The sequence below is a fragment of the Orbicella faveolata genome, unplaced genomic scaffold (genome assembly GCF_042242905.1).
Source record: "Orbicella faveolata isolate gen_17 unplaced genomic scaffold, um_ofav_v1 contig_48, whole genome shotgun sequence".
In the NCBI taxonomy this organism is placed as follows: Eukaryota; Metazoa; Cnidaria; class Anthozoa; order Scleractinia; family Merulinidae; genus Orbicella; species Orbicella faveolata.
In genome coordinates, this window is record NW_028301578.1 from 5,291,411 (window position 1) to 5,316,459 (window position 25,049).

Here is a 25,049-nt window from a genome sequence, read left to right on the forward strand (position 1 = left end):
CTTTAGTCGTGCCAAGGACCCGCACGGTTTGTAACTTAATTCACCTTTTTTCTAACTTTCCAAGACTTATTAGCGCAACCGGGAGTGCCTGTTATCGCGCGCCTATTGCATATTTTACACGCAGAGATTTCGAGAGGGACATTTTTTTTTAGGAATTTATACCTAAAAAAAAGAGAGTAAAAAACAGAGTATGCAGCTTGACTACGCTTAAGAAGAGACTAGCTTTGAATATTTATGCTTCAGTCTTTTTTTAAGGTATAGGGTGTCGACCTTGAACAGTTGTCCTTATTCATTGGGACGTATATCCTTGCAGTGGTTCATTTTTTTCTTTCTTTTTTTTTTTTTTTAACTCTTTAATTTGATTTAGTGATAGAAAGCAATAATCTCTGTTTATTTTGTTGCCGTTGACATCGAAGATAAAGAAAGAAAGAACAGGACATAACTGTTTCCGACCTGAAAAAAAAAAAAAAAAAAATTCCAAATGTACTTTTCATTTACTTTTTTCATCAACATGCAGCTTTAATATAGAAAACAGAAAGTGTTTTGTTTAGTTTACAGGAGATCATTTGAAGTCAGTTTTTTCTTTTTCTTTTTTTTTTTATGAAAATCATTGTCCCATCTGAGCGAGTTTATCAAATAAAACAATGCATGGAAACTTGTAGAAACTTCAACCATTTAACCTTTCTCACTCCTAACCAGATTGCCGAGAATCACAGCGTACATATAGATGAAATTGTCATAGTGATCGCTATAGACCATCAAAATCAATAGTATCGATAAAACAGAGGTTAATTTTGGTGCTTTCTGGAAAAATACACTACACAAGAAGATTGTTTACAGATGACGTCACCTTTTGTTGAGTTTAGCCTTCAAGTGCATTGTTTAAAAATCAGATATTTGCATAGCACGGATACTTAAGTGCCAGCAGAGCGAAGGCATCATAACTGGATAGTTCTTGTAAGTTTAACTGAATCAAAATGGCCTTGCATTCAAAACAGAGATTCGCTCTCTTAATCTCTGTTACAGTGGTTTTATTCGTTACGCAGAGGACAGATGCTACAGGTAATTTTTTTGTGTGTTGAACTGTTGAACTATTTGATAGGCATCGGTGGGTGTAGCGCTTTGGTTTGAAAATTGTTAACAAAACTCTCAAGTTCTGAGAGAAGGTTGTTAGAGCTTAACTGCAGAACGATTTAACCCCCTTAAATAATTACTAATATACAACGCCGACTATAACAAAAACAAAATCTGCAGACTGAACATTTTAGTGCTTTCAGTAGTTCAACTGAAACAACATTTAGTATACAAAGGTGAATTAAATAAGTCACAAATAGATAATTAAGAAGACCATGCTAGAAACAGTACATTTTTTACGGTATTTTCAACAGTTACAAAATATGCGATCAGTTAAAGGGTATAGACTGATAAATTTTGTTCTTTCAAAGCGACAGATGACATGTTTGGTTTCATGATTTGGCAGAGTTTAGAAATTTCTAGCTCGATCAGTATGCATGGAATGGCAACGTTTGTTACAAATGCGGCAATTCTAGATAATGTTTCTAGCAACTACCTTTAGGATCTCGTTGGGGTAAAAGTTAAATGAAAAATATCTAGTATAACGTATCCTTATTACAAGCCCTACTTTTGCACGGAAAATGGATCCTAGCAGTTCTTCAGCCATACGCAGCTGCCTGGTGTTCACAATCTTCAATTTACCACGCATGAGCAGTCTGACTTGTAAACAGTAAAGCCGCAACGAGGCCCCGTCCACATTACGCCGGAGAAATCTGAAAAAGCAGCTTTATCTTTACGGTTAGGCCTACCTTCCACACTACTAGCCCCGTCACAAAAGCGGAGCTCTTCGAAAACGCTCTTCAAACCGGAGGAATTTGAAAACGCCGGCTTTGCGTTTTAGCGTGGATCAAAAATATTTAGAAACGGCGGAGCTTTTGGAAAACGATAACGTCGCAATAATCATATGATTTCCCTGCCGGAGTCTTCCTCAAACACAAATCCAAAATGATCGCTGGTTGTTGCGTGTTAAAGTAAAAAAAAAAAAACTTATTTTCAAATTTCTCCAGCGTAGTGTGGACCGTGCCTATGAAGAGAAAAAGAAAGCATCGGGCCTTTTTGCCATATTTACTTTTAAGTATTTAAATGCTAAACATGGTGGGGAACGTACCTCTTGTAGTAACTAGGTCTTACTTCAAACTTCGATATATTTCAAAGTCAAGGAGCTAGTTTGTTCGCTTATTTCTAATTTTTAGTCATTTTTGTGACGTCCGTTTGCATTTTTTAATTAGTGTTTTAATGAGGCCCCATGAATTCACAGCAAGCCCGGCCACATCTTGAGCTGTACGCAGTGAAATTTTATCGCAATATAGCTCAATCTAAGACAGATACCCTCTTAGTCGCAATTCTCTCTTTTTTTTTTTTTTTTTTTTTACAGGATGCGCGGTTGAGGAACTGGGGGTGAGAGTACCAAGCTCAAAGCGAATCCCTGACAGACACATGACGTCATCATCTGACCAGAGTAGCAGTTACCAAGCTTTTCGCGGTCGTATTGGTTTAGAGAGTAGGGGATCATGGGGCAATGCTTGGTGTGCATCGGAGAGTGACAGCGACCCTTACATCCAAATATTCTTTCGTATGTCTTTTAAGTTTGATTACAGAACCACCATTTTTAATTCTGTTTTCCTAAATTAAATGTTTTACTGCCGTATATTTTCAACAAATAATGTGTTCTGGTATATTTATGAATGCAACTGATAGCGAGCGTGTCATCTACTGACTGTGGCAAGTTTAGAGAGATATGTTGAATCTGAATATTGAACAAGATATTTTCTTTTCAGAAACTTTGAGGCATTTAAGGATGTGTGTCAGTGATTAATAAAAATTAAAGGGTCTTTTTCTCGGCTCAAGAGAGGCGGTGGCTCTCTGGAGGTATCTCCTTGCACCGCCTCTGAAATACTGATCTTTCTTCCTTAGAACTCTTAACAAATATAGAAGTCATCGAGACGGAAGGAGTTGTAATTGATGGTGGAGAGTTTTGGATTAAGAGCTACAAAGTATCAACCAGCAACGACACCAAAACTTGGAAGACATACTCTGATGGAAGCGTAACACGGGTAATATTTTAATTTTAACAGCCAGCGCATACATGTATTATTGATACAATGATAGTTATTTGTCACGTGCGCGACCAAGAGCATGTCCAGTTAACTGAATATCATTTTGCTTCTGCTTGGTCCATGGCACCTTCTGGTGAATGGGACTTACGGAATGATAAATAAAAAAATAATATTATGTACATTTTTTTGTTTTCCTCCATCTCACTGAAATTCCAATGTAGTTTCGCATTAACATATAACGTTATTGAACTTACAACTATTTACAAATGATAATGGTTTCATTTCGTCGCCGAAACGTCATGTTTTATTACCACTACTTTTTATCCTGAACTATTTATCATGCTAGAAGATAACACTGTTATATAATATATCAAACACGACCGACAGTGTTTCATTGCATTTCCAAACACCAAGAAGACAGTTGAAAATACGACGCGCAGCGGAGTATTTTTGACGAACTTCGAGGTGTTTGGAAAAGCGATGAAACACTGTACTGTCTAGAGTGTTTGATATGTCTTGTCAATCAAAACTAAAACTAAGGAGAAAACAGAGAAATATAATCGAAAAAATCTATGCTGATTAAGATCATCTATCCAAACACCGTCATGGCCATGATTTCGTTTGTTTAAACTTGATGAATTATTGGGCTTGAGAAGGCCAGTTGAATACTGTTACAGCTGACGCTGGTAAATTTCAGCAAAACAAAGCTTCAGCTTACATTCTTTACACAATCAAGTATGATCTTATTCATCATGTTTATGTTTATCGTTTCCTTTAGATGATAACAAAACAGCAACAACAGCAACAACACCAATAGTAGTCTATCTACCGTTTAGTTATAGTCATATCATTTTTTTTTCTCCACAGCTTCAGGCAAATACTGGCGTGGGAGCCAAGAACGTAACTCTGAAGGGCATCTGGACTCATTTTATTCGTATTCATCCCCAAAGCCGTCATGGGAAATGGAGGTGCATGCGCCTTGCTTTGTACGGATGCCAAACAGGTTGGCTTGTGTGGGATATGATCAAAATTTGTCTTTAACTCCACGAATGATGTCGCAAGACTTAGAGCCATGCAACAAACATGTAACGGTGACCTTAGGCTGCATGTAACTCTCTAGCCTGGACAACTCTAGCAGGCGTCTAACCCGGCAGGGAGGGACTCCTAGATAAAAGGACTGGGGTGCTCGGCAAAAATTTCGAAAAAAAAAAAAGAAAGAAAAACCAAGACGTACCAACATCCTGTTTTGTGGGTGTCGTATGGCTTGAAATTTTTTTTCTCCCCTAAGGGATACCAATTCTTACATATCGCTTTATCTCCTGTCATATTTTTTTGGCTCAATGCCCTAAAAGGTACCGCTAAAGCTCCCGTTGTGTGCCTTTTGAGGCTGACCATCCTAAGACGCATCAAAACCACTTATTTTAGCTCCTAAAAGGAATGACGAGCACCCCCTTCGTTTTTCAATTGGAGTCCCCCACCCGGGGGGCGTCTTATCATTAGCCATAAGAAATAGCGAACATGGCACTTTTTAATTTCCTGCTAAGTTTGTTTTATCTTGTTTTTGTTTTGTTTTGTTTTGTTTTGTTTTGTTTTGTTTTGTTTTGTTTTGTTTTGTTTTGTTTTGTTTTGTTTTGTTTTGTTTTTTTGTTTTGTTTTGTTTTGTTTTGTTTTGTTTTTATGCTGCAAAGCGTGTGACACGCTGATCATCCGGCGGAAGGTTTTTAAAATCTTTGCAAGCTCGATGGTTATGGCCCAAGTCAAACGTAGAACTTCACATGAGACGACCTAAATTACAATGTGTGTCGATCCAACGGAGTCCAAACGGATAAAGCTCGACCGTTGGGTCAAACGTCGAACTTAATTGAAATTTAGATGGAGTGACACATTTTTTCCGTCTGCTTCAGACGGACGAACTCAGTTGAGTCAATCGTCGAACTTATTATGAACTTAATTCGCTCAGTTTAGTTCGTCTCACGAGAAGTTCGACGTTTGACTTGGGCCTAGGTTAGGTTAAAACAGTCATCTAACCTGTGTGTTTCTGTTTTCTTTTCAAGGAACAGACGGTCCAACAATGTACATTTATAACGATGTGTTAAACGATGCGCCTAATGCGGAGACGCCATTGAAAGAAACTCTTTTCTTAGGTAAGATTATCTTCTATAAAATAAATGAGATACTACGCGCGCTGTCATTGGTTGATAGGTGTGTTTAGATGAGAGTACGTAAACACGGATGTGACGTTGTAAATTCGAGCTTTTTTTCAGAGACATTTTACAAAAGCAATAGAGCACTATTTCCGTGTTTACCTAGCCTCATCCAAATGCCGCAAGGGTTCGGAAAATTCTCGAACGTTATGCAAGCCCTCGACTCCATCTTGGGTTTACATAACTGTCTCGAATTTTCCGAACCCCTTCTTGTTTAGATTAGGCTGTGTAAACACGGGAAAAAAAGTGCCCTATTGCTTAAATAACAATCCCATCACATGTTCTTAGATCTTGTACTTAAAATGGTATTGAAAGTGTCATTAATGCTGAGAACAAGTTAAATCTGAGCAGTTAAACTTTCAGCTGAAAAAATCAACAAGCAACAATCACCCTCATCTTCTTGGTTTACACTCACTAGTCACAAAATCGTTGTTTCAAATATCAGTGTTCAAAAGTTGGTGTAAAATTGATGGAAAGATGACGCTGCATGAGTCGAGGGTCGTGGTAACCTGGAACATGGTACCTGAACTTCCCTGGAAAACTAAAATAAGTCCGGTTTTAGGCACAGGTTTCTAGGAACAACGTTTAGAGTTACAACCCCACACGCTTTTTTTTTTCTTTCTTTCTTTTTTTTAGTACCGCACGGCTATTCCTCTCTAGCCAGTCGATGAAGCTCTCTTGGAGAAGAGAGCTTCATAGCTTCAGACGGAGCTTAATTCTTCCTTTTGCTTTTTCCCTGGCCTTAACCGAAAGAGTTAATTAAAAAGCATTTTTCACTAATTTTCTATTATTATATTTCTAGTTATTCCAATTGCCCTGTTTGGCTGCGTGATTCTTATTGGACTTTTTTGTCTTTGCCGTCGACACAGGTACGTTTCATTGCCCTATTTTATTGCCCTAAACATCAAAGTAATGCAACATGCTTCTGCCAAAACTGGGGTATATCCGAAGATATTTCCAAAAGTGTGATAATATGTGAGACTTGATTGATTTTTGAAATAGCTGTTTGAAGGATAATATGAACATGAAGGTCGTCATTAGATCTATACATGGATATTTGCCTTTAAACAAGATCTGTTCCCGATTGACGGATGAGGGAAAGCCAAAAATTTAGCGGCGACCGATCCGAAATCTCACTCAAAACTTAAGGTTACTGTATGCCTTTTGCTTTGGCTTGTGGCTTTCAAAAGGTGACTTGGACGCTCACGTTTAGAGGTCGTGAAAAATTCGACACTTTATTTCATTGAAAATTCTTGGTATGGTTTGATAGCCAGCTCTATAAGCTTTACTTTGATATGGGGGTTTAGGTATTTATATTTTAAAATGGGCGCACTACATCGCTTGGACGCAAGACACCTATATGCGTTATCGCAGTAATCTTAATAACTGTTTGATAATTCGCGCTGAAAGTAGGTTACTTTGCATATAATTTATACAATACTGAAAGGACTCTCAACAGAGTTATTTGTATTCTGTATAAACTCACACTGATATTTGATCATAGACCTAAAAGGGCACGTCGAATCAAAGAAAGACAAGAAAAGCGCGAAAAGGAAAGAAAATATTATGAAGAGAAGTCCAATCTCGGATATGATAACGGAGTAGTCTATGACCAGCCACCTCCTTACGAATTCCAAACTGTTGCACTGAACTTTGATCATGATGATAAACTAGACGGTGGAAAGGTTGAACCATCCGAGACGCCAGTGTTTATTGACGAAAACAAGGTAACGGAAGAAAATATGATCGTGTTCCAATGGGAACAGACTTTTAGACTGCATTCAATTAACCTTATTACGCAACATATTCTCATTCTGGAATATTCCAGAATAGCCTTTTTGTCCGCACTTAAATAAAACGCTGCTAGGATCAAACGTTTACGGTTGGTTGTGAGGAGAGTATTTCACTATTGGCCAGTCGTGTCAACTGATAATGATTTTCAGTTCCCAATACTAGTCTGAACAAAAGGGTCATAAACCAATCCAGTCAATACAACCACACTAGAACACAGTTCTTTAACAGTCCTATGGCTGCCAAACAAAATCCTTTCCTCCCTCGTTCTGTTCTTGGCCATTAAATGACAGGATGCAAACACAGGGTAATAAGAAGCGTTTTTAAGTGTACCATTTGTGGAAGTGTTTTGTATGACCAAATAATTTAGAAGTCAAGTTTTACGGGTATAGAGTTGCTAGAAGGTCGCTTTTACTGTCTGATTCAATTACGGATATGGACGACCCGTTAACTCTCTCTTATACACATGGTTTCCCAGATAAGGCAGGTGTGTGTTTTACAAAGCGAAACATTAGATGCTGTCTAATTTATGTTTGGTTAAATGAAGGTCACTTTTCTCCATTGAATTGAAAACATTTAAACTCATACAATTTTCTCGTTTTGTTTTATTTCAGATCTTTTCTTTCGAACGTAATGCAATTACTTATACTTGAGGATGGAACTCCTGAGGGAAAGACGCGATGATAGTATTCACAACCGCTCTTGATAAAACTGATGGCGGCGACAATTATAAGGCTAGCCTGTGTAATATGGCGTATTTCCGACCCAACACTGGTAAAATATGAGAGTGAATGTAATTGATTCACTGCCTGAGGTTCAGGCTGAGATATGCATCATAATAATAGAGTTTAGTTCCTATATATTAATACGAAAATGCAAAATAGGTGCACTACTTTGCCGAGCAAACTTAGAGCGAGTACACAAATGGCATGAGAGTTACGGCGCGGGAATGCGCGCGGGACAAGGGAGTCCTCATTCGCCGAGCGCCTTTTCTGTTGTTTACTGCTTGTAGGAACTGTAAACAAGAGCGGAAGAAACTTGGCTGCTGTCTCGAGCTATTTGTTTGTTTGTTTGTTTGTTTGTTTGTTTTTTCAACGTCTAAGATCCATCGATATGTAAACTCCTTAAGTGTTTTATCTGTTATCCAAACTGCAATGCTAGCGCGGGTACATAAATAGTATTCCTTGGCACTTAATTAGAACCCTGGAGCGTTTTCACCCGCGTGGCCAGCAACCATGCAAAAGAAAGTGATTACGATAGAAAGAAGAGTTAGAGTTTGGGACAACAACATGGCCGCCATTTCATTGTTTTCGTACACTAATATGGCTGCCATGACGTCACACGAGATCATCCAATAGCTAGGATTGGTGGGAGGATCGGAGGCACCTGACAAAATTCGCGAAAAGAACTGAGTTTATTGCGAACTATGCTGTACATGTATAATGAGATGTGCAATACAAAATGTGAGTTTCAGTTGCAGCTTTTTTTTTTTTTTTAATGGATGTGTTAAATTATATCATTTGTCATAGCTCATTTTAGAAAGTTTTTGTTGACAATTTGGTGACGATAAAATTGTCTTAAAATTTGACCTCTAAATAATGGTTTCCGAGAATACGCTGGAAGACTGGACTGGATTACTACCATAGAGAAACGTCTGGGTGAGTTTGGGTAGTACTATAGTATACAATAAAGTATGTTTTGTTTTGAATGACTTGTTTGTGGTTAGATGTATGGGTACTACTATTCTTCATTAAAGTTCACTGAAGTTTCATCGGCAATTGACTATTCCATTGTTGCCCTTCATCTGAATATTGCAATTAACATCACAAGGGCTGGAATCTTGCAGCTAATATTGGCATAACCACGCTGTTTGAAATCATTTTAATCGCCTTTAGACGAAGATTCGGAACATTTTATACCTTCTGCTATGCTAGCCTTGTCATATATAATGCTTACACAGTCAGGCTGTCTGTCCAATCGAAGCACGTCACCAACATAACTTAAGTAAAAGCCAGGAAGATTATTACCAACTATTGGATACCCAGTGTCCCGGTGAAAGTCGCTTATGTTCTGCCACTGACCCCACAGCTTGTCGACAAAAGAAGTTATAAGGATAAATTCAGGCGTTTGAGCTGCTTCTTTGGAGCAGACATGGCCACCGATGTTATCACAAGTTACGGAATGGTGGAATGTAACACGCAAGATTTTTTCAAAGTCGGAGAATTTTTCCCAGGGTAAGCTTAGCACAGTTTGAATTTTTTGTGGATCTGGGAGGTTGCCATGGAAATGTCTCTTCAGACAAGTTGTTTTGTCATCATCCATGGTTATGTTCCATTGTTCTTCACGAAATGGTCCTGAACTGACGCAATTATTGGGTTCTGTTCCATTGCCTCCGAGACCATAATGAGCTTTGTTCCAAATGCTATCTGGATTGTCCAGTTCCCAATGATTTCCGGATGTTCGGCTCCAGTCCCAGTAGGGAAGGGTAACGCGGCAGTCAATTTGTAACAGCAGATTTTCTAGTCTTAAAAGAAAGGCTCGATGCCAGGGTAGAAAAACAATCCTCTCTCTGATACGATGGAAGAATTTCTTGTACGTAGAAGCCAGGTCTAGATACTGTGACCTAAATGGCTCTTTTGTGGCCGCGATTTTTAAAACTTTGATGAAATGAGTTCTGTCCTCTTTTTTCATGGATAGAAAGTCTTTTCGGACGCGTTTACATTGCCTTGGACGACCTCTCACACAAGAACACATGCGTTCACACTCATCATAAAAGGTCCTATTCCCGCGACAACTGGCTGAGTAGCCTCCTGAAAAAACATATAAGAAAGTGAACCAAACGTAGTTAGTCATTTGAAGGTAGCTAGGTATTTTATAACGTGAGCACAGATGTATTGATTTGAATTCGTTGGAACAAAAATCAAACGCAAATAATACTCTTTAAAAAGCCGCTTAGTGTTGTTCTTCACTTTTTTCGTTTTACGCAAAACCCCGGTTTTCGAGGCACAATTAATGAATTTTGATATTAGTTATAAGATTTGCCAGCAAGACTTCCTTTTTATATGATCTATTCTCTACTTTTCAAGACGATTAAATCAAATCTTACAGAACATAACCAATAAAACGCACTTTTATCAAGCGAAATTGAGACATTTATCAACTATTAATCCCGGGCTGGTAAGCGTTAATAATCTTTTCAACAATTTTAAACACGTTATAGCTCAAGACCAAAATGTGTTCTGTGCTCACCTTTGCCTCTTAGCATTTTGGACAAGCAGGGGACGTCCTTAAATTCCTTCACCCAAAACACGTGTTCGTCCATAGGACTACTGGAAATTTCTCGAAGTTGCTCGAAGCCGTCTTTTCTGTGACCTATCGCTAGGCCAAATATCTCAACGCCATGTTTTTTCAACCACTTAGTGGGAAACCTTGGATGAATTCCACTCCATGATTTACCGGTGGTAACAATAAACAATACTTTCTTCGAGTTTCTCTGCATTACAGTATTTTGTTCGAATACTCCTTTAACGGCAACAAGACATCTACCAAGTGCTTTATATCCGGTCTCGTACCTGTAATGGCAGAAGCAAACTATCATACAATCAATAAGCTGCGAAGAATTTATAATTTTTGCTTTATTTCGGAGCGGCCAAGATGATCAAATGCTGCGTTGTAATTGGCTACCCAAGCGCGCAAGATGGGGCTACCTTTCCTGCCTTTTCTTTCCTTGCGCACTTTATCACGCAATAAAAAGGTATTTTTATGTATATTGTTATGCCATATGACCTACATGTATAACAAACCTTTAGTGACAATTAATTTTCTTCCAAGACTTGGCGTAAGGGCCGTACTGGGAGATTATCTTAAAAGTAAGGTCTAGGGAAGCTTTGGTTAATGAGAGATCTGTCACACGACTGAAGATGTTTTGAAAAATGCCACGGCCATGATCATGGACCGAAAAGACACCGTAAACTTCTGACTTCAGAATAAGAGCCAGCTATACGTTTACTCATGTCTCATGTTTTCAAATGAAAAACAAAGACAAAAAACAAAAGGAGAGAAGAAGGAAAGGAGCCGTCAGAAAATTAATTCTCCTACATGTAAAATTACTAGAAAATCTTCAAAAGTGGCTTCCTATTACACGGCTTGAGAGAGCAAACAACTAAAACCAATCAGATTGCTCCATCGTCGGCCTAGTATGTCCCGCATTGTCCCTTGCCGCCACTACTGACGATTTTCTGGTCGTTTTGAAGCTTACTAAGTTTCTTAAAAGAAATAACTTATTCGTAACAAATTACCCTCCTCTTTATTCTAATTATCTTGTCCTTCTTTTCTTTTGAGAACGTCAAACGCCGAATTTCAGTCGTATCTCAGAATTGCGCGCTGTAAAATTAAAGAAGCTTTCCAGTCCGCGATCTTTTAATTGCGTTTTCGAAACATTTTCAGTCGTATCGCTTATCAACTAAGCTTGCGCGCTCGGGACCGCACAACGCCACGGTCATTTTTACAAAGATTTAGCTTAAAGTCGAACCTCCACTAACGGACGGCGGACGGTCCATACACTCGCTCTTATTTAAACCTCTCTACAACGGCCACATATCCACAACGACTAACCACTAGAACGTTTCCCAGCTGCCAAAATAGCCTCTCGACAAATGACCAGTTAATCAACGACTGACAAACGGTGCCTACAAAACAAACCCATTTTTTGTTGGAAAAGGTCACGAAACTTGATTCATACGCACGTCGTTGGTCTCTGTTTCTGTTTAGTTCCTATGTTATTGATACATTCTTTTTGTGTTACTTATTTAGATGCTACAATAAGCATTTGTGTTAAAAAAAATGCTTTGCGGCCCCTAAAAAAAACAGGTGTCACATTACATCCGTACCTTCCCATTACGGACAACTCTCTATAGCGACCTCAATCCTCTGTCCCAAAGGTGGCCGTTGTGGAGAGGTTCTACCGTTGTTTATCAGCTGGTGATTACCATTTTTACCTTAATGTTGGAATCCACGCCATGACACATTCCTTATTGACAAGGCTGTTAAGGTTAAAGTTCACGTGAGAGTACGGCCACCGACAGGAAGCTATGGACACTCTAGTTCCGCTCGGAGAAATGCTGAAGCCATCTAACAAGGATCTGACAAGCACACGTTGATACTCGAAGCCGTCCTCCACTGAAGTATCATTTGAGGCGTCTAAAGCAAACACGAGGTCTACAGCAGGAGGCTTACCTACACATAGTAAATATAAACTTTATTCTATAATATACAGATGTAGGAGAATAACCTCCTGGGAAACTGAATTTGATCTACTAGTGTGAAGAATGATTGGGTAACCTCAGGGTATTCATGTCTTGAAATCCTCCTGGGGGGAACTCCCATATAAAAAAGTCAGGGAACTATTCGGAAATTTGAATTCAACCCCTAAAAGAGACTAATCTGAGCGTGGTGCGAGCTTTATTTGACCCCAACGGACAGACAGCGTGCCTTTAATAATTTACTCGAGTACAACCCAAAAAGGTACCTTGACGCTAAAATGGTAGTATTTCGTCCAGGTTACGTTACGTGAGACCAAAGTCCGTTATTTTTAACCCTAAATGAGCATCTCCGATCTTTTCTCATGGGATATATATTTCTTACCCCCAGGCTAAAATGAAGGCAGTTTTAAAAGTTGTTGGACCAGCTAACTTTGAGAGTGCTAAGTCAGAAATCTATATATATGGCAGACACTACTATATAGCTGTATTCGTGAACTGGTATCTCTTAAGGGTGGGAGGTTCTGGAATCTCTTTCGGGTTTCTCTGCAGGGCAGTCCCCACCCCTAACCTTAGACGATGATGTTTCAAATAAATAAATTGTGCTGACATGCGCTAAGATGAAGGAACGTCACTTAGGTGTTAAAAAAGTGCAGTTATGGGACAAAGGCCATGTTATAACTACAAGGTAGTCATTGCTCGTTGGTCGTGAATTTACGTACTATTAGCACTTTGGACTAAATTACAGTGTTTGAAAACTCATACAACTGGATACTCTTACCATCATCTGGCTTGGATAACTTGAGGAAATTGTTTGTAATATCCTCCGCATTTTTTTCAAGATTCTCTTTCGATTCTTTAGAACCTGAGTACAGCAAATATACAATAGTGAATGTCAGGTAGTCAGTAACATTTACGTGTTAAAGAATGTCATTTTTAATTTATCTTATTTATTCAATAAATTAATGCAAACTATATATGGTTACCCAGCACTTCTACCAAACTGCGAGAATCAAACAAGTTTTATTACAGAATAGAGAAACTGATTTAACAGTTATTGGACAAAGCTGAGCAAAATATAGTGATTTGTCAGAAGCGAGCAGATCAGTTATTTGCCGACGCTGAGGGCTGGGGCAAATAATTGATCTGTGAGATAATAAGTTCAGTAATTGCGTTATTATTGCTGGTTTTCAGTGTCACGCAATTCAAAATAGATCAAAATAAAAATCAAAACCAGTCAATAGATAAAGTCCAGAATCTGGGAAATCAAAGAAGTTAAATATGCAAAGACTCTCGCCAAAATTCTGGTACCAGCAATTTTTCTTATGCGAGATATGCGGAGAAATTTTTTACCCAAATTTATAGAGATTTGTATGGCGACGCCATGCTAATGCCCATCCGTATGGACACCAACATGGAGGTCGGAAACCAACAGAAACATCTGTCACTGAGTTTTGGAACAAGAGCGTGAATTTATCCATCGAGGAACTCTAAAACATTAATATAAGACTTTTTCTAAGACATGAACTGTTTAGATAGCCAAGATCCCCGAAATAAGTCACTTTTTTAACCATCATGACAGCTCTCTTGGCCGTCATGTAAATGCCGCGTCACGCAAAAGCTTAGAAATTTAAGCGTTGTGTATCACAAAACCAAGTACCCATTCGGAGCGAAAATTTGTATGAATATTAGTTTTCAGCTGCTCTTATACATTATTTAAGTAAAATCTCAGGAAGATCAATAGTTTTGTAGTTCGAATTTTCGTGACGTCATGTGAAAACCAGCTATTCGATCACCATATTTGTTTTCATTTATTTAAATCACTCTCTGACACTCCAGGGAAACAATCAGCTATTTTTCACTCAAGAGCGTGATTACAAATACGCATGAACGGAATGTTATTTGCAGCAAAACACTTTTAGACGGTACTACGCATGAGCAGACCATTATTTGTCGGCGGTTATTTGTAGGTCACGTGGTAGGCTCTCGGCCAATTAAAAGAAAGAAAAGGGTGTATCGAACAAGAGACTATGGACTCTTGCATCGAATGACAATTTGTTTTCTCCATTGTAAATACAATATGGCTTGACGAAGAGAATGTAGGAATATTTAAACTAATCGTGCAAAATCGAAGTGTGGAGCTCGTGTATATCTTTCGCCTTCCAACTTGATGTACATTTCTTTTGACAGGTAGATGTTATTTACAGTCTGTGCCGGCATTTTATTCATGTATATTTTTCTATGTAAATAACTGATTTTGGATCGCCTAAGCTAAGTGAAGATAAAAAATTCAAATTTTATTTTTCACGCAGTTGAAACCGAAAACTAGCTAATTTCTCAGTCAAACGCGATTGCTTGAGGAACAGCTGCATAACATCTTTACAACAAACTTTGCCATTACGTGAGACAGCGCTTCCGTTAAAAATATACAGACAAACAAAACAAAACCATACAAACAATGAATTCTTGTGTTATCTTCCAAGCAATTTTTTTGAAACAACCGTGGAAGAGGTCTAATTGCGGCTGCGCGCTGTCATGTTTTATTTTGATAATTACTATTATTTTTTTTATTCACGGTTATCTGTTTGGCCAGAAATGTGGTCGACACCCAGTACAGTCCTTGGCAGCTACCAACGACTTAAGATTGTTTACGCATGCCCGCCAGCGCGATTCACTTTCTAAGACTGGTTATTGCAACTATTATTAAATGCCTTTGGGAATGTAAAGCGAGAACGGGGATCAAAGACGACTAGACTATATACTAATGTTTGTAATATAATATCAGGTCGACAAGCTGCAGAACTCCATTAATCTGATCGATACGGGTGACTAAAGTACGGTTTTAGTTATCGGATGATCCTGTGAGAAATGCCGACCTGACAGAAATTCACTTCAAGACCCTAAAGTACTACCTTCCTACAATAGACCAATTTCGATATTTAATATTCAGCCTGAAACAATATAACTCAACACGAGGCTCTTGGGAATAACTATAGAGTCAGTGTGTGGTTTATTCTCAAGAGCCTCTTTTTTAGGTCTATTGCGTTAGGCTGAATTTTGTTATGGTACGTCGAAATTGGTCTATTTCGGTCGAATTTGTTTTAAATGAAATTTAAACCAGAACAAAACAATTTTCTTAGAACAAAATTTGTCCCATCTTGTTTGATACTCTAATAATAAGCCACGAAATAACGAACAACTTTAATTTGAAAATATCATAAAATTAACACAGCGGATATTGTATCTGTTAGTTACTTTTACCGTTCTTCTCAACTCTCGCTTCCTTAATAGGGATATCAGTGAGATGTGTTTAACGAAGACTCTGTGTAGATGATTGCCTTCTCGTAAGACGAAATCATCATAAAAGAACTGCAGATAAATGAATTTGAAAATCCAAAAAGTCATCATCAGTTGAAGCGATCATAACAACATTACTTGTTAATATGAAACTCGCGTCGACGTTTAATTTTGCGTCTGACACTTCATGCATTCTTTTCAGTATCATCAATGAGAGTTTGTTGACAAATTTGTAAATTTGTCAACTAGTCCTTGATCATACCTGCTGCAGAGTTTGTCTTCTCTTCTCTTGATGGGACAACCACCACGGAGAAAAACAAAGTCGGCAATAGTGTCACTGCTACCCGCATCCCTCCAGCTTCCTCTGAAGGAGTAAATGTGGTTTCGTTACCTCCTCGCCTCTTCTTCAGCTGTAGATGTACCAAGTACGATTGAGTAGTAAATATCTGTTTCAGGGTCCGCTATTGAATTAGGCTGTCAATTAGGAGTACCGTCACGGTTCGATGGTTGACGGTTTAAAAATGTACCTTAGCAACGGTTGACTGTTGAATTTTCGGTTGTTTGATGACTGAAAATATGAATATTTTTTTTCTTATTTGACGTTTGAAGGCTATCTTATTTGAGAATTGACTGTTGACTTTAATGCTATTGGACGGCAGACGGATCATGATAACGCCATTTATGACGCTCACTGGTTGTCACAACACAAAGATACACCAAGGCAGATAGACACAGCTCGTTTTGGTGATCGAACGGTAAATTGTGGTTGCTTTTCACCGCAGAAGGGTTAATTATCTCAGTTCTAAATCACGTCAGTTTTTCTTTAATTTTGGCATCTGGAAATTACTTATAAAATAATCAACAAATAAACTGACATTTTGTCAAAGCTCGTACCTCGAATCTTAATTAGGTAGCGTTCTTTCTGGCATCCGTTTCTTGAGAAGTATTCGTAAAACGTTTCATTCCTACAGTTCGCTACGATTTCGTCTTTCTTAAGATACTAGACATAGAGACCACTCTTTTGGAAACATGCCAGTGATTCGTCGAATAAAATGAATATTTCCCATCCGAGTTGTTTTTAATAAAATGTGTCAGATTAATTAAGTTTCTGTTTAAAAGAGTTTAACAGGTTCGCATATAAACAATACCAGCAGCCATACCAGCAAGTAAGTCAAACTGAAAAGGTTATTTACGGCCAAACAGAATATTTTCATAGATCAAGAAACGATTTATGTGGTTATAACAGCAGGCAATTTAAGCTATAAGATTTGTTCCTGTCCAATCTCCTTCCAAATGACAGACAATCGAAACAAAAAGAAAACCTCAGTTAATTCGTTGGTTCTTTGTTGATCGGACATAAACAAATCATTTTTCCTGTTGCTTTATTTTGCCGTAATTCGCAAGCTTCACCGACATAACCAAAAAAAAATGTTTCTCGAGCAATGAAATTACTTCACAGGAATCAGTGTAAGCAGAACAAAAGAGTGAAACATTAATGCAACCTTAAAGGTGAGATCAAATCCACGAAATGCAAGTTGTTGTCCTTTGGTAATTCTAAATCCACAGACTCGAAAAATTTTCGTGGAATTTCAGGAGTCTCCCAGTCTCGTTTTTTTAAGCGTTTATGTGCACGCGTTTCGCAATATCATTTCTTTTTTTTTTTTTTCACAAAGCTCTCAAAGGGCCCCGCATTTTGCAAGGCTAATATGAAAAGTCTCGATTTGTTTGTTTGTTTGTTTGTTTTTTTAACGCACTTTAAATTCTCGTCGCCGGCTCGCAAAGAACACCGCTAGTCTCGCCTTCTCGCAAACACTAACATTTACAGTTCAACTCCTAAAAGCGGTAGAGGACACACTCCTCAAAAGAAAATTTTGTTCGCTCACTCTTAGTTGTTGGGATTTAGATTTGTCTCAACCACTAAATCGCGGCTGTAGCCTGTGAACGAGTAAGAGCGGGGAAGAAGTGAATAAAATAAGAGTAAGAACTGGGAAAGAGTGCTAAACGCGGGCTAAACAAGATGACAAGGAGAACAAACCAACGTCATAAGAATTCTCATGAATATGACTAACGACAGAACAATGCCTAAATCATATCGTCAAATGAAATTTTTACGGAAACGTAATTTCACGATTTTGGAAGAGCGACATCTCGCGACACTTAATTCGCGCAGATTTGGGGAATTCGTTTCAAATTTCTTTATCGAATAGGCCACTTTTTATCTCTTCCTCAAAGTTTCGCGATTTCGAAAATGAAAAGCGAAAATTTTCCCTTAAGAAGGTAGTTTCCCTTTAGGTCTACTTGCGTCTGTCCGATTTGCTTTCATAATAATTGAATTATGCAAACATTATTATGCGTAACTCTTTCTCGGAAAATGAAAGCACGTGCTGTTTCTGTTGATTTCCCGGAAAAGCTTTCCTAAATTAAATCTGTGACAAGGGTTTAGAGCTAAGTACATTACCTTAAACGGCAGAAATTGTATTATTTTAATCTTTTAAAATGCTGTTGGTCGCAGATACATGAACTGTTATTAATGTCATCTGATTTTCATGCAGCGTCAATTTCGCTCCATATCGCTGACGCTGCGCTACAGCACATCCATCCTGTCAACTGATATCTTCGTGCTCGTGGCCTTCGTGAACCTCTTTGGGGTAAGTCCCCTTTAGTCTACTAGCATTTTTCGATGTGTCGCTACCTGATTCGCTAACTTTGTACGTATCATGACGTAAGTAGGGTCTATATAGTGTTTCCTTCAACGTCTTTGATTCTTAGTAAGCACATTTTGCTTGCAAAACTTCTCACGCTATCGAGAAGAGTCATGACTTCGTTCTGTAAGTGTGTAGCGCGCCTAGTTTTTTTCGCTCTGATAATAATTCAGTGCTTCTTTTTAGCTGGTTATCCAGCCACTTACAAGAAAAATTCCCGCTTGTACGCCTTGGCGACTTCATTCGCGCCAGCAGTGATCGTATGGCTCTGTCTCATCGCTTCCAATGCAAAACTTCGCAGGCTGTTTTATGTCTGGGATCTGTATATTCTCTGTGCCTTGATACCCAACATAGCCATCGTATTTGTATATGTTGGAGACAGCCTCGACAAGAACGAGCTCCTTGGTCCAAATACTTTGAAGATGGTTCTCTGCATCACCCCACTTCTTTTACTGTTGTTGTTACACACTGCTGACGATTCGGATCAAACTGACGATCACAGAGAACTTGTGTCCAAGTTGTCTTATCAGATGGCCATTGATCTCTTCGATGCTGTTGAAATGATGGACATTGTCTTAGAAGAAAACGAGCACAACTTCGGAATACCAAACGGATTCGGAGTTTTCATGATCGTGTTAGCATGCAATAGTCTCGCGTTGTCTACCTGGCAATTGACGGAAAACAACCTGTCCGGAGGCGAAACGAACATTCGCTTTAGAGTGGCGTTCTGGCGCAACATTGTGGAAATACTTTTCGTCAACTTGCCCTTCTTGATCATTCGTGCGGTGGTTTTCTTCAAATACGGCAAAGATGAATCCATTTTCATCGCCAAGAATGGTATCGCAATAATTCTGTCCGTGTTGGAGATTCGCCATATTTGCACTTCACGTTAGCGACCAGAGATTTCTCTGATGGCTACATCAGGAAAAAGGACGTTGACGGTTAACTTGAGAACTGGTAAACAAGCCAGAATAGTTTTGTCTCCTAGCGGTAAGGCATCGTCTCTCTTGCCCCTGCTGTGCTTGAAAACTGGTTATTGATCTGACTGTTCATAATACAGATCCCTCAGACAATTTAGAGAAAAGCGAAGAAGACCAGTAGGCGAGACTGAGAACGGACTTAAATCACTGCAAACCAAGTTTTAGATGATGCAAGATTCTCCGTATGGCCCTGTTCTAGAGTCATAGTCACATAGAGCAACAAAGTAGTTAAAATAGCAACATTTACTTATAAAAGAGTTTATTAGCGTAGTACAGAATCAATATATACTGATTCTTGTCCGCCAAGGAACCGTGTCTCAACATCTGTCTAAATTTAAACTTACATAAACCTGATGCAGATGAAACGTAAGTGTGGGCTTGTGTCAACAAAACAAAACTGTAAATCATTTTGCACCGCTGCAAATCAAATGCAAGTCAGAATACTCGGCTAATCGGTCGTGTGACAGAAATACTTTTAACATTCAAAATACCGCACAAAGAAGAAAATAAGTTACCTCCGAATTCAAAGATCGAAGAGACTGATCCACTGGTTTCACTTCGATTCGCTACGTGACATTTTACATTTGCTAACCGTCAAAAAGTTTCTACTCCATTCGGCTGCCAAATTTCTTTGTGAACGGAAGTCTTCTATATTTTGAAGACGGCAAAAATCGTGTAGCATTCTTCATCGGCAAATTCGACGTCGAACCCGATAGAGTGGGTAGTTTTCAATTTTTAGCCACTGTTTGAGGTTTTGAAACCCGCAAGTTTGTCACAGCAACAAACAAAACACTCTGCCACCCCTCCTACCAGGTGATCTGGTGACGTCAGTGCGCGAGACTGGAGAGAAAATTTTATTGCCGTATCCCATAAGGGAGCCCGTGCATAGTCGTGAGTTTGCATTTGAATGATGGCGATCACTACCAGAGCGAGTGTTGCTTTTCAGAATTATTTTGTCTTGTCTTATACCGCGCTTGGAACTCGGAATTGTGCTGTAAATATGAGAAGTGTTGATTTGGACAGTTGGGAAGTCTCTTTCGACGGTGAATCTTTTCGATTCTACACTTGGATGGAAGCGATTGAGTACTTGAATCGCACAACATGCAGCGCTGGCCGCATCGCATTGTAAGCTTGAAAATCACTTGGTGTTTTACTTCAATTTGCTTTTAATAGTGTACTTTCTATACAGTATTAAAGGTACTGTATTCCATCGATCTCTAGTTTGCTTTTGTTTAGTCATTCATTTTATTATTATCGTATGTCGGCCACAGGACTACTTCGGTAGACCATTCGATCAAACGCTCTCCAACTCAGTAAAGGAAAAAAATTAATAATCTGAATGGCACACACCAAGAATTGCTAGAAAAGATTGGCCTGACCTTTAATGAATTTGGAGAGGTAGTTGTGGGCTATGTTGACATTGAGAATTACGTTACACTATTTCTAGGTCAGTCAGGTGTACAGAGTGCAGTTACAACACCAACCAACAGCATCATGATGGGTTCCCATGGCTGAAATGGTCACGCCATTTCACAGGGGAGAAAAGTGTCAGAGTGAAAATCATCGAGCCTTATAATTTACTGAGCACAGTGTAACAGTTGCTCTTTGGTTGGGAAATGATGACTATGACACTGTCCAAAAATGTGCAGGGGCAGTTTATAAACAGCTTACAAAACTTCAAACAATCAAACATGCACTAACCCATTGACGCCTGAATGAAATTGCCCGCGACCCGCCCCTGATTCCCTGGCGTTTTTTGGAAGTACAGTATTTCGCGAGCGAAAGCACAAAATAAACCATATGCCCAGTAACCACAGACACAAGATCAGGTTTCAAGACATCGTGTATTTAAAGTTCAATAAATGAAGGGTCGAAATGTTAAAAAAATATTAACAAAAAGAACTCAACCTGATGTACGAAACTGATGAGAAAACAAGAAATTATATTATTTCTTTACCGCACGACAAAATGTCCCACGGAAGCAGAGAAAATTGACTTTGCGAAAGTGAGTTAATTATTGACTTTATTAGGACAAAACGAAACCAAATACAACCGAATTTCATTCTTGTAACGGCTAACATTTGAGGAAACAACGAAAAATAAAAGCGAAGAACTCTTATAACATCAATCTGAAAACAAGAAATCGAATAATTTCTTGGCCGCGCGACGAAATATGACGGCGCTGCGAAAGAAAGATGAAAGTCGTAAATCAAAAAGACGACAAAAACAAGCCAATTATTTTGAGATCAGTCGTATTTCAACTGTGTTAAATTGGTGGCCATTTTGGTTCTTTTCCCAGCGGTTCTGTAGTAGCTTAATAAGACGCGGAAATATTTGAACGAAACGAATAAACAAAATAAACAAAGCGCCTGGAGGTCGCCGTAAATTAAATATGCAGAAATCCAGCGTGCAAGTTAATGTTCACTTTAAAACCTAAAATTCCCAAATACAGGGGACCAAATGAAAGAAATGCGAAAGGAAGGTCAATAACAATAGATTTTCATTCAAGTTGAGGCGAAGAAACCTATTTAAAAGCAAAAAATTGTTCAAAATTTTGCACACGTGCTTCACTGCATGACCACATGTTCAAATTATTCTTTACGCTAACGCAAAAGCTTGAGTTTTTGCCGACCGCTTTTCCAGACATTTTAACGGCTGTGGCTTTACCAATCGTTCCAAAAGTTGAATTCAACTTCGAAGTAATAATGTACATTACCATTTTTGTTTCTTAAGTCCGAAAAGCTGCTTTAAATCTGTGATCTGAAAGCGCTCTGATCTTCATGTTTTCGCGGCGGTTGTAGGAAGAAAACCTTCTTCACCAGAAAGTTCTACGGACTCTGTACTACTTGATCCTCCATACTGAGGCCACCTAAACATTGATTTGTAATTTTCCTTTCTGTTTTAAAGCCCAAAGCAGTAATTTATCCCTGTTATGAGTGAAAACAAGACCTTGGAAGTTTTTAGATTTGTCCCGCAAACGCGCTATGATTACCTGCACTTTTCGAGCGTACGATTTTAAGAAGAAAAAATGTCTTTCTCAGCAAGCGGCGGAAAATGGGTGGAGCAAACTTTACAAGTAGTAGGACACAAAAAACCTCATAGAATAAAACTATTGTTGGCCTGTGGAAGAGAGCCTGGAACAACGAAGCTGCGACAAATGTTGAACAAAGTCCCGCAACTGATGGAGGACTTGCCATTGTTTACGATCTCTGCGACGACACCAATGAGAATCTGGAGGAAAGATATCCGATTGTACAAGATCCATCTTTAGTTCGAGCAGCATAGATGGCTTCCTTGCGTCTTCTGCACACACTTCCTTCAACCAACAAAGCTGAATACGCCATCAAAATGTATGGATCAATGGAAAGAAGTTTCAACCACATCTTGCGGGAGAGAACATGTCATGTGCCCATGCAGAAGGCCCACAAGCCAACTCACTGACTTTGTTGGTCTAGATAATCGTGTACTGAACTTTTCTTAGTATAAAAATCTTTAAGAATACTAGGTAGTAAAGTTATAACTCCACTCACAACCAAAGTATGATGAGAAAAAAAGCCTTCCGACTGAAAACTGCCATGTTTATCCTCACAGTGCTACCGATGTGTCGTCGATGGACTACATGCCGAAGGTCAGAACAAGCTCTACTAGGCGCGCAAAGAATTGTGTGCGGTTTTAAAAATAATTTCTCCTTGAAGATGATTGGTTAATTATTTACGGTCAGATCACCTGGTACCCAATAGATTTATTTACCGCCCAAAGTCTGGGTGGTCACGTGACCTGCCACAACCACGGTCTTTCTTCCAACGACCAAGGGAGACATAGAAGAGAGAGCCTCGGAACGAAGTTGAAATTAATGACCGGCATCATCTGTAAATAATTTCGTCTCTTATCAGCATTTCTCGGAAGTGAGTATCAGCTATTTTTCGTTTATCGTTTTCTTGGAAAGATCGTGCTTGAGTTCAGATTTCTCTCACAGATCTACTGATCAAAGAAAAACAACAGCAACAACAAAACAACAACAACTGACAGCAAAAACATCTACAATAGAGTTTTCTTAGTCATAGACTTTTCTCTGATTTACTTAGACTCGCACTTTTTATTTAGCTTGGTATCCTGTAGTCCCATAGGCTTGTTTAATTATCTGCAGTACAGAAACCACTATCTCCTCGCTCTTGCACTTTGGTTAATATAATACACGACAATAAACGTCTTTAGCGCTTATAGGGATAGCTACACCATCTGAGCCAATCGAGGAGAAAAACAAAACAAAACAAAACAAAACCGACCACTAAAAGTTTTTTTGACAAACATTCTAAAGAGAACCGTTGACAGCCCCTGTTGATTCCGCTCAGCTTTTGCTGACCACTGCTGGCTCTAACTCTAACTCAAAGGACCTGTACATTTGAAGGTACGTAAGCTCCGACTGCAATGGCTAGAATATTTGCCTCACTCGCATAAGCGATTTATTTTCTGACCGCGTTATCAAAATATTAGTGCTGAATATTGAAAGCGCACAGCATGATCAGTTTTCCAAGGAATTTAAGCTCGATGTATTACATGCTTTCACTGCGACGCGGGTTTAAAAACTCAGAATTTTACAAAGATTGTATAGGTTCATTAGCGCTTTTAATTTGCGACACATAATTGTTTCAGTAATTTTAAGGCCAATGTCTAGCCCCTTCAATATTACAACCCCAGTGCTACTGAACATCGCCATGTGCGGTCTAAACTGTTTGACCTATTTCGAACATGATACCTTTTCTGCGCAAATTTGTATGGTTATAATAAGAGCTAATAAGGTAAAATCTAAACAATAAGCCAATGACGTCAGCAAAGACTACCTGTTGTAGAATTCATACTCCCAAAAAAGACAAATAAAGTGTGTTCATTGTCACGCAATAGAAACAGTAAAATCAAAAACCATTCAGTGGATAAAGTCGAGAAATTGTGATATTATAGATCGACGATAAATAGACAGGACAGTTCTCCAAGATTAAGGGGTGTGCGTTGTCCGAAAGTTGAGATATTCGTCGCAACTTCCGCGCAAAATTATAGAGCCTAGTATGGAGCCGGCCTCCTTGTAGTCCTCCAATATGGCGGCAGAAAAATAGTGTATTAAACATCTGGAACTTACTTTGGCTATCTAGTCGAGTGAGTATCTTAACCGAACTAAAAAACCATTTACACAAGCACTTTGCAGTTCCTAATACTTTAACCCCTAAAATCGCTGAAAATCACGAGATAAGTGTATATTTTTCGACAAACGCGATCTTTAATAGCTCTATGTCACGCACCGCCATAACTCCGAAATTCAAAATGCGCTGGTTTCCAAACGAAGGACGCTATTGCTGGTTTTCAGTGTCACGCAATTCAAAGTAGATCAAAATAAAAATCAAAACCGGTCAATAGTTGAAGTCCAGAATCTGGGAAATGAAAAAAGGTAAATATGCAAAGACTCTCGCTAAAAGTCTGGTCACAACAATTTTTCTTATGCGAGATATGCGGAGAAAAATTTTTCCCATATTTATAGAGACTTGTATGGAGACGCCATGCTGGTGCCCATCCGTATGGGCACCAACATAGCGGCCGGAAACCAACAGAAACATCTGTCACTGAGTTTTGCTACAAAAGCGTGAATTTATCCCTCGTGGAACTCTAAAACATTGAAATAATACTTCTTCTAAGG

At 38.8% G+C, this 25,049-nt stretch overlaps 3 protein-coding genes across 4 annotated transcripts; 2 read left to right on the forward strand and 1 right to left on the reverse strand.

The window, feature by feature from the left end:
• Positions 1–99: 99 nt before the first annotated feature.
• LOC110059050 (putative carboxypeptidase X1) lies at positions 100–8,834 on the forward strand. Its single transcript, XM_089281621.1, has 8 exons — positions 100–1,062; positions 2,450–2,647; positions 2,989–3,128; positions 3,999–4,134; positions 5,186–5,275; positions 6,138–6,204; positions 6,840–7,062; positions 7,741–8,834. The coding sequence occupies exons 1-8, from the start codon at positions 978–980 to the stop codon at positions 7,777–7,779; spliced, it is 978 nt and encodes a 325-aa protein (XP_089137747.1). The 5' UTR covers positions 100–977; the 3' UTR covers positions 7,780–8,834.
• On the reverse strand, positions 8,522–20,230 carry LOC110059039 (uncharacterized). 2 transcript variants are annotated; one of them, XM_089281614.1, is made up of 6 exons: positions 19,879–20,230; positions 15,944–16,091; positions 13,166–13,249; positions 12,124–12,361; positions 10,376–10,698; positions 8,522–9,936 (listed from the first exon to the last, which is right to left on the reverse strand). In XM_089281614.1, the coding sequence occupies exons 2-6, from the start codon at positions 16,029–16,031 to the stop codon at positions 9,008–9,010; spliced, it is 1,662 nt and encodes a 553-aa protein (XP_089137740.1). In that variant the 5' UTR covers positions 16,032–16,091; positions 19,879–20,230; the 3' UTR covers positions 8,522–9,007. The 2 variants fall into 2 exon arrangements, with proteins under 2 accessions (XP_089137740.1, XP_089137739.1); XM_089281613.1 differs by lacking the exon at positions 19,879–20,230 and adding an exon at positions 16,576–18,453.
• On the forward strand, positions 18,441–23,645 carry LOC149096117 (uncharacterized). The gene has a single exon (XM_089281620.1). It carries the CDS (start codon positions 18,497–18,499, stop codon positions 19,274–19,276), a length of 780 nt encoding a protein of 259 aa, XP_089137746.1. The 5' UTR covers positions 18,441–18,496; the 3' UTR covers positions 19,277–23,645.
• The last annotated feature ends 1,404 nt before the right edge of the window (positions 23,646–25,049 follow it).

Excerpts from the sequence above, each read along its gene's own strand:
- LOC110059050 (XM_089281621.1), top strand. The coding sequence starts at position 978 with ATGGCCTTGCATTCAAAACAGAGATTCGCTCTCTTAATCTCTGTTACA. Across the intron at positions 3,129-3,998 it reads CTGATGGAAGCGTAACACGG|CTTCAGGCAAATACTGGCGT; the intron begins GTAATATTTTAA and ends TTTTCTCCACAG. Across the intron at positions 6,205-6,839 it reads TGTCTTTGCCGTCGACACAG|ACCTAAAAGGGCACGTCGAA; the intron begins GTACGTTTCATT and ends ATTTGATCATAG.
- LOC110059039 (XM_089281614.1), bottom strand. The coding sequence starts at position 16,031 with ATGCGGGTAGCAGTGACACTATTGCCGACTTTGTTTTTCTCCGTGGTG. Across the intron at positions 13,250-15,943 it reads GAAGACAAACTCTGCAGCAG|GTTCTAAAGAATCGAAAGAG; the intron begins GTATGATCAAGG and ends TGCTGTACTCAG. Across the intron at positions 9,937-10,375 it reads CAAAATGCTAAGAGGCAAAG|GAGGCTACTCAGCCAGTTGT; the intron begins GTGAGCACAGAA and ends ATGTTTTTTCAG.
- LOC149096117 (XM_089281620.1), top strand. The coding sequence starts at position 18,497 with ATGACTTCGTTCTGTAAGTGTGTAGCGCGCCTAGTTTTTTTCGCTCTG.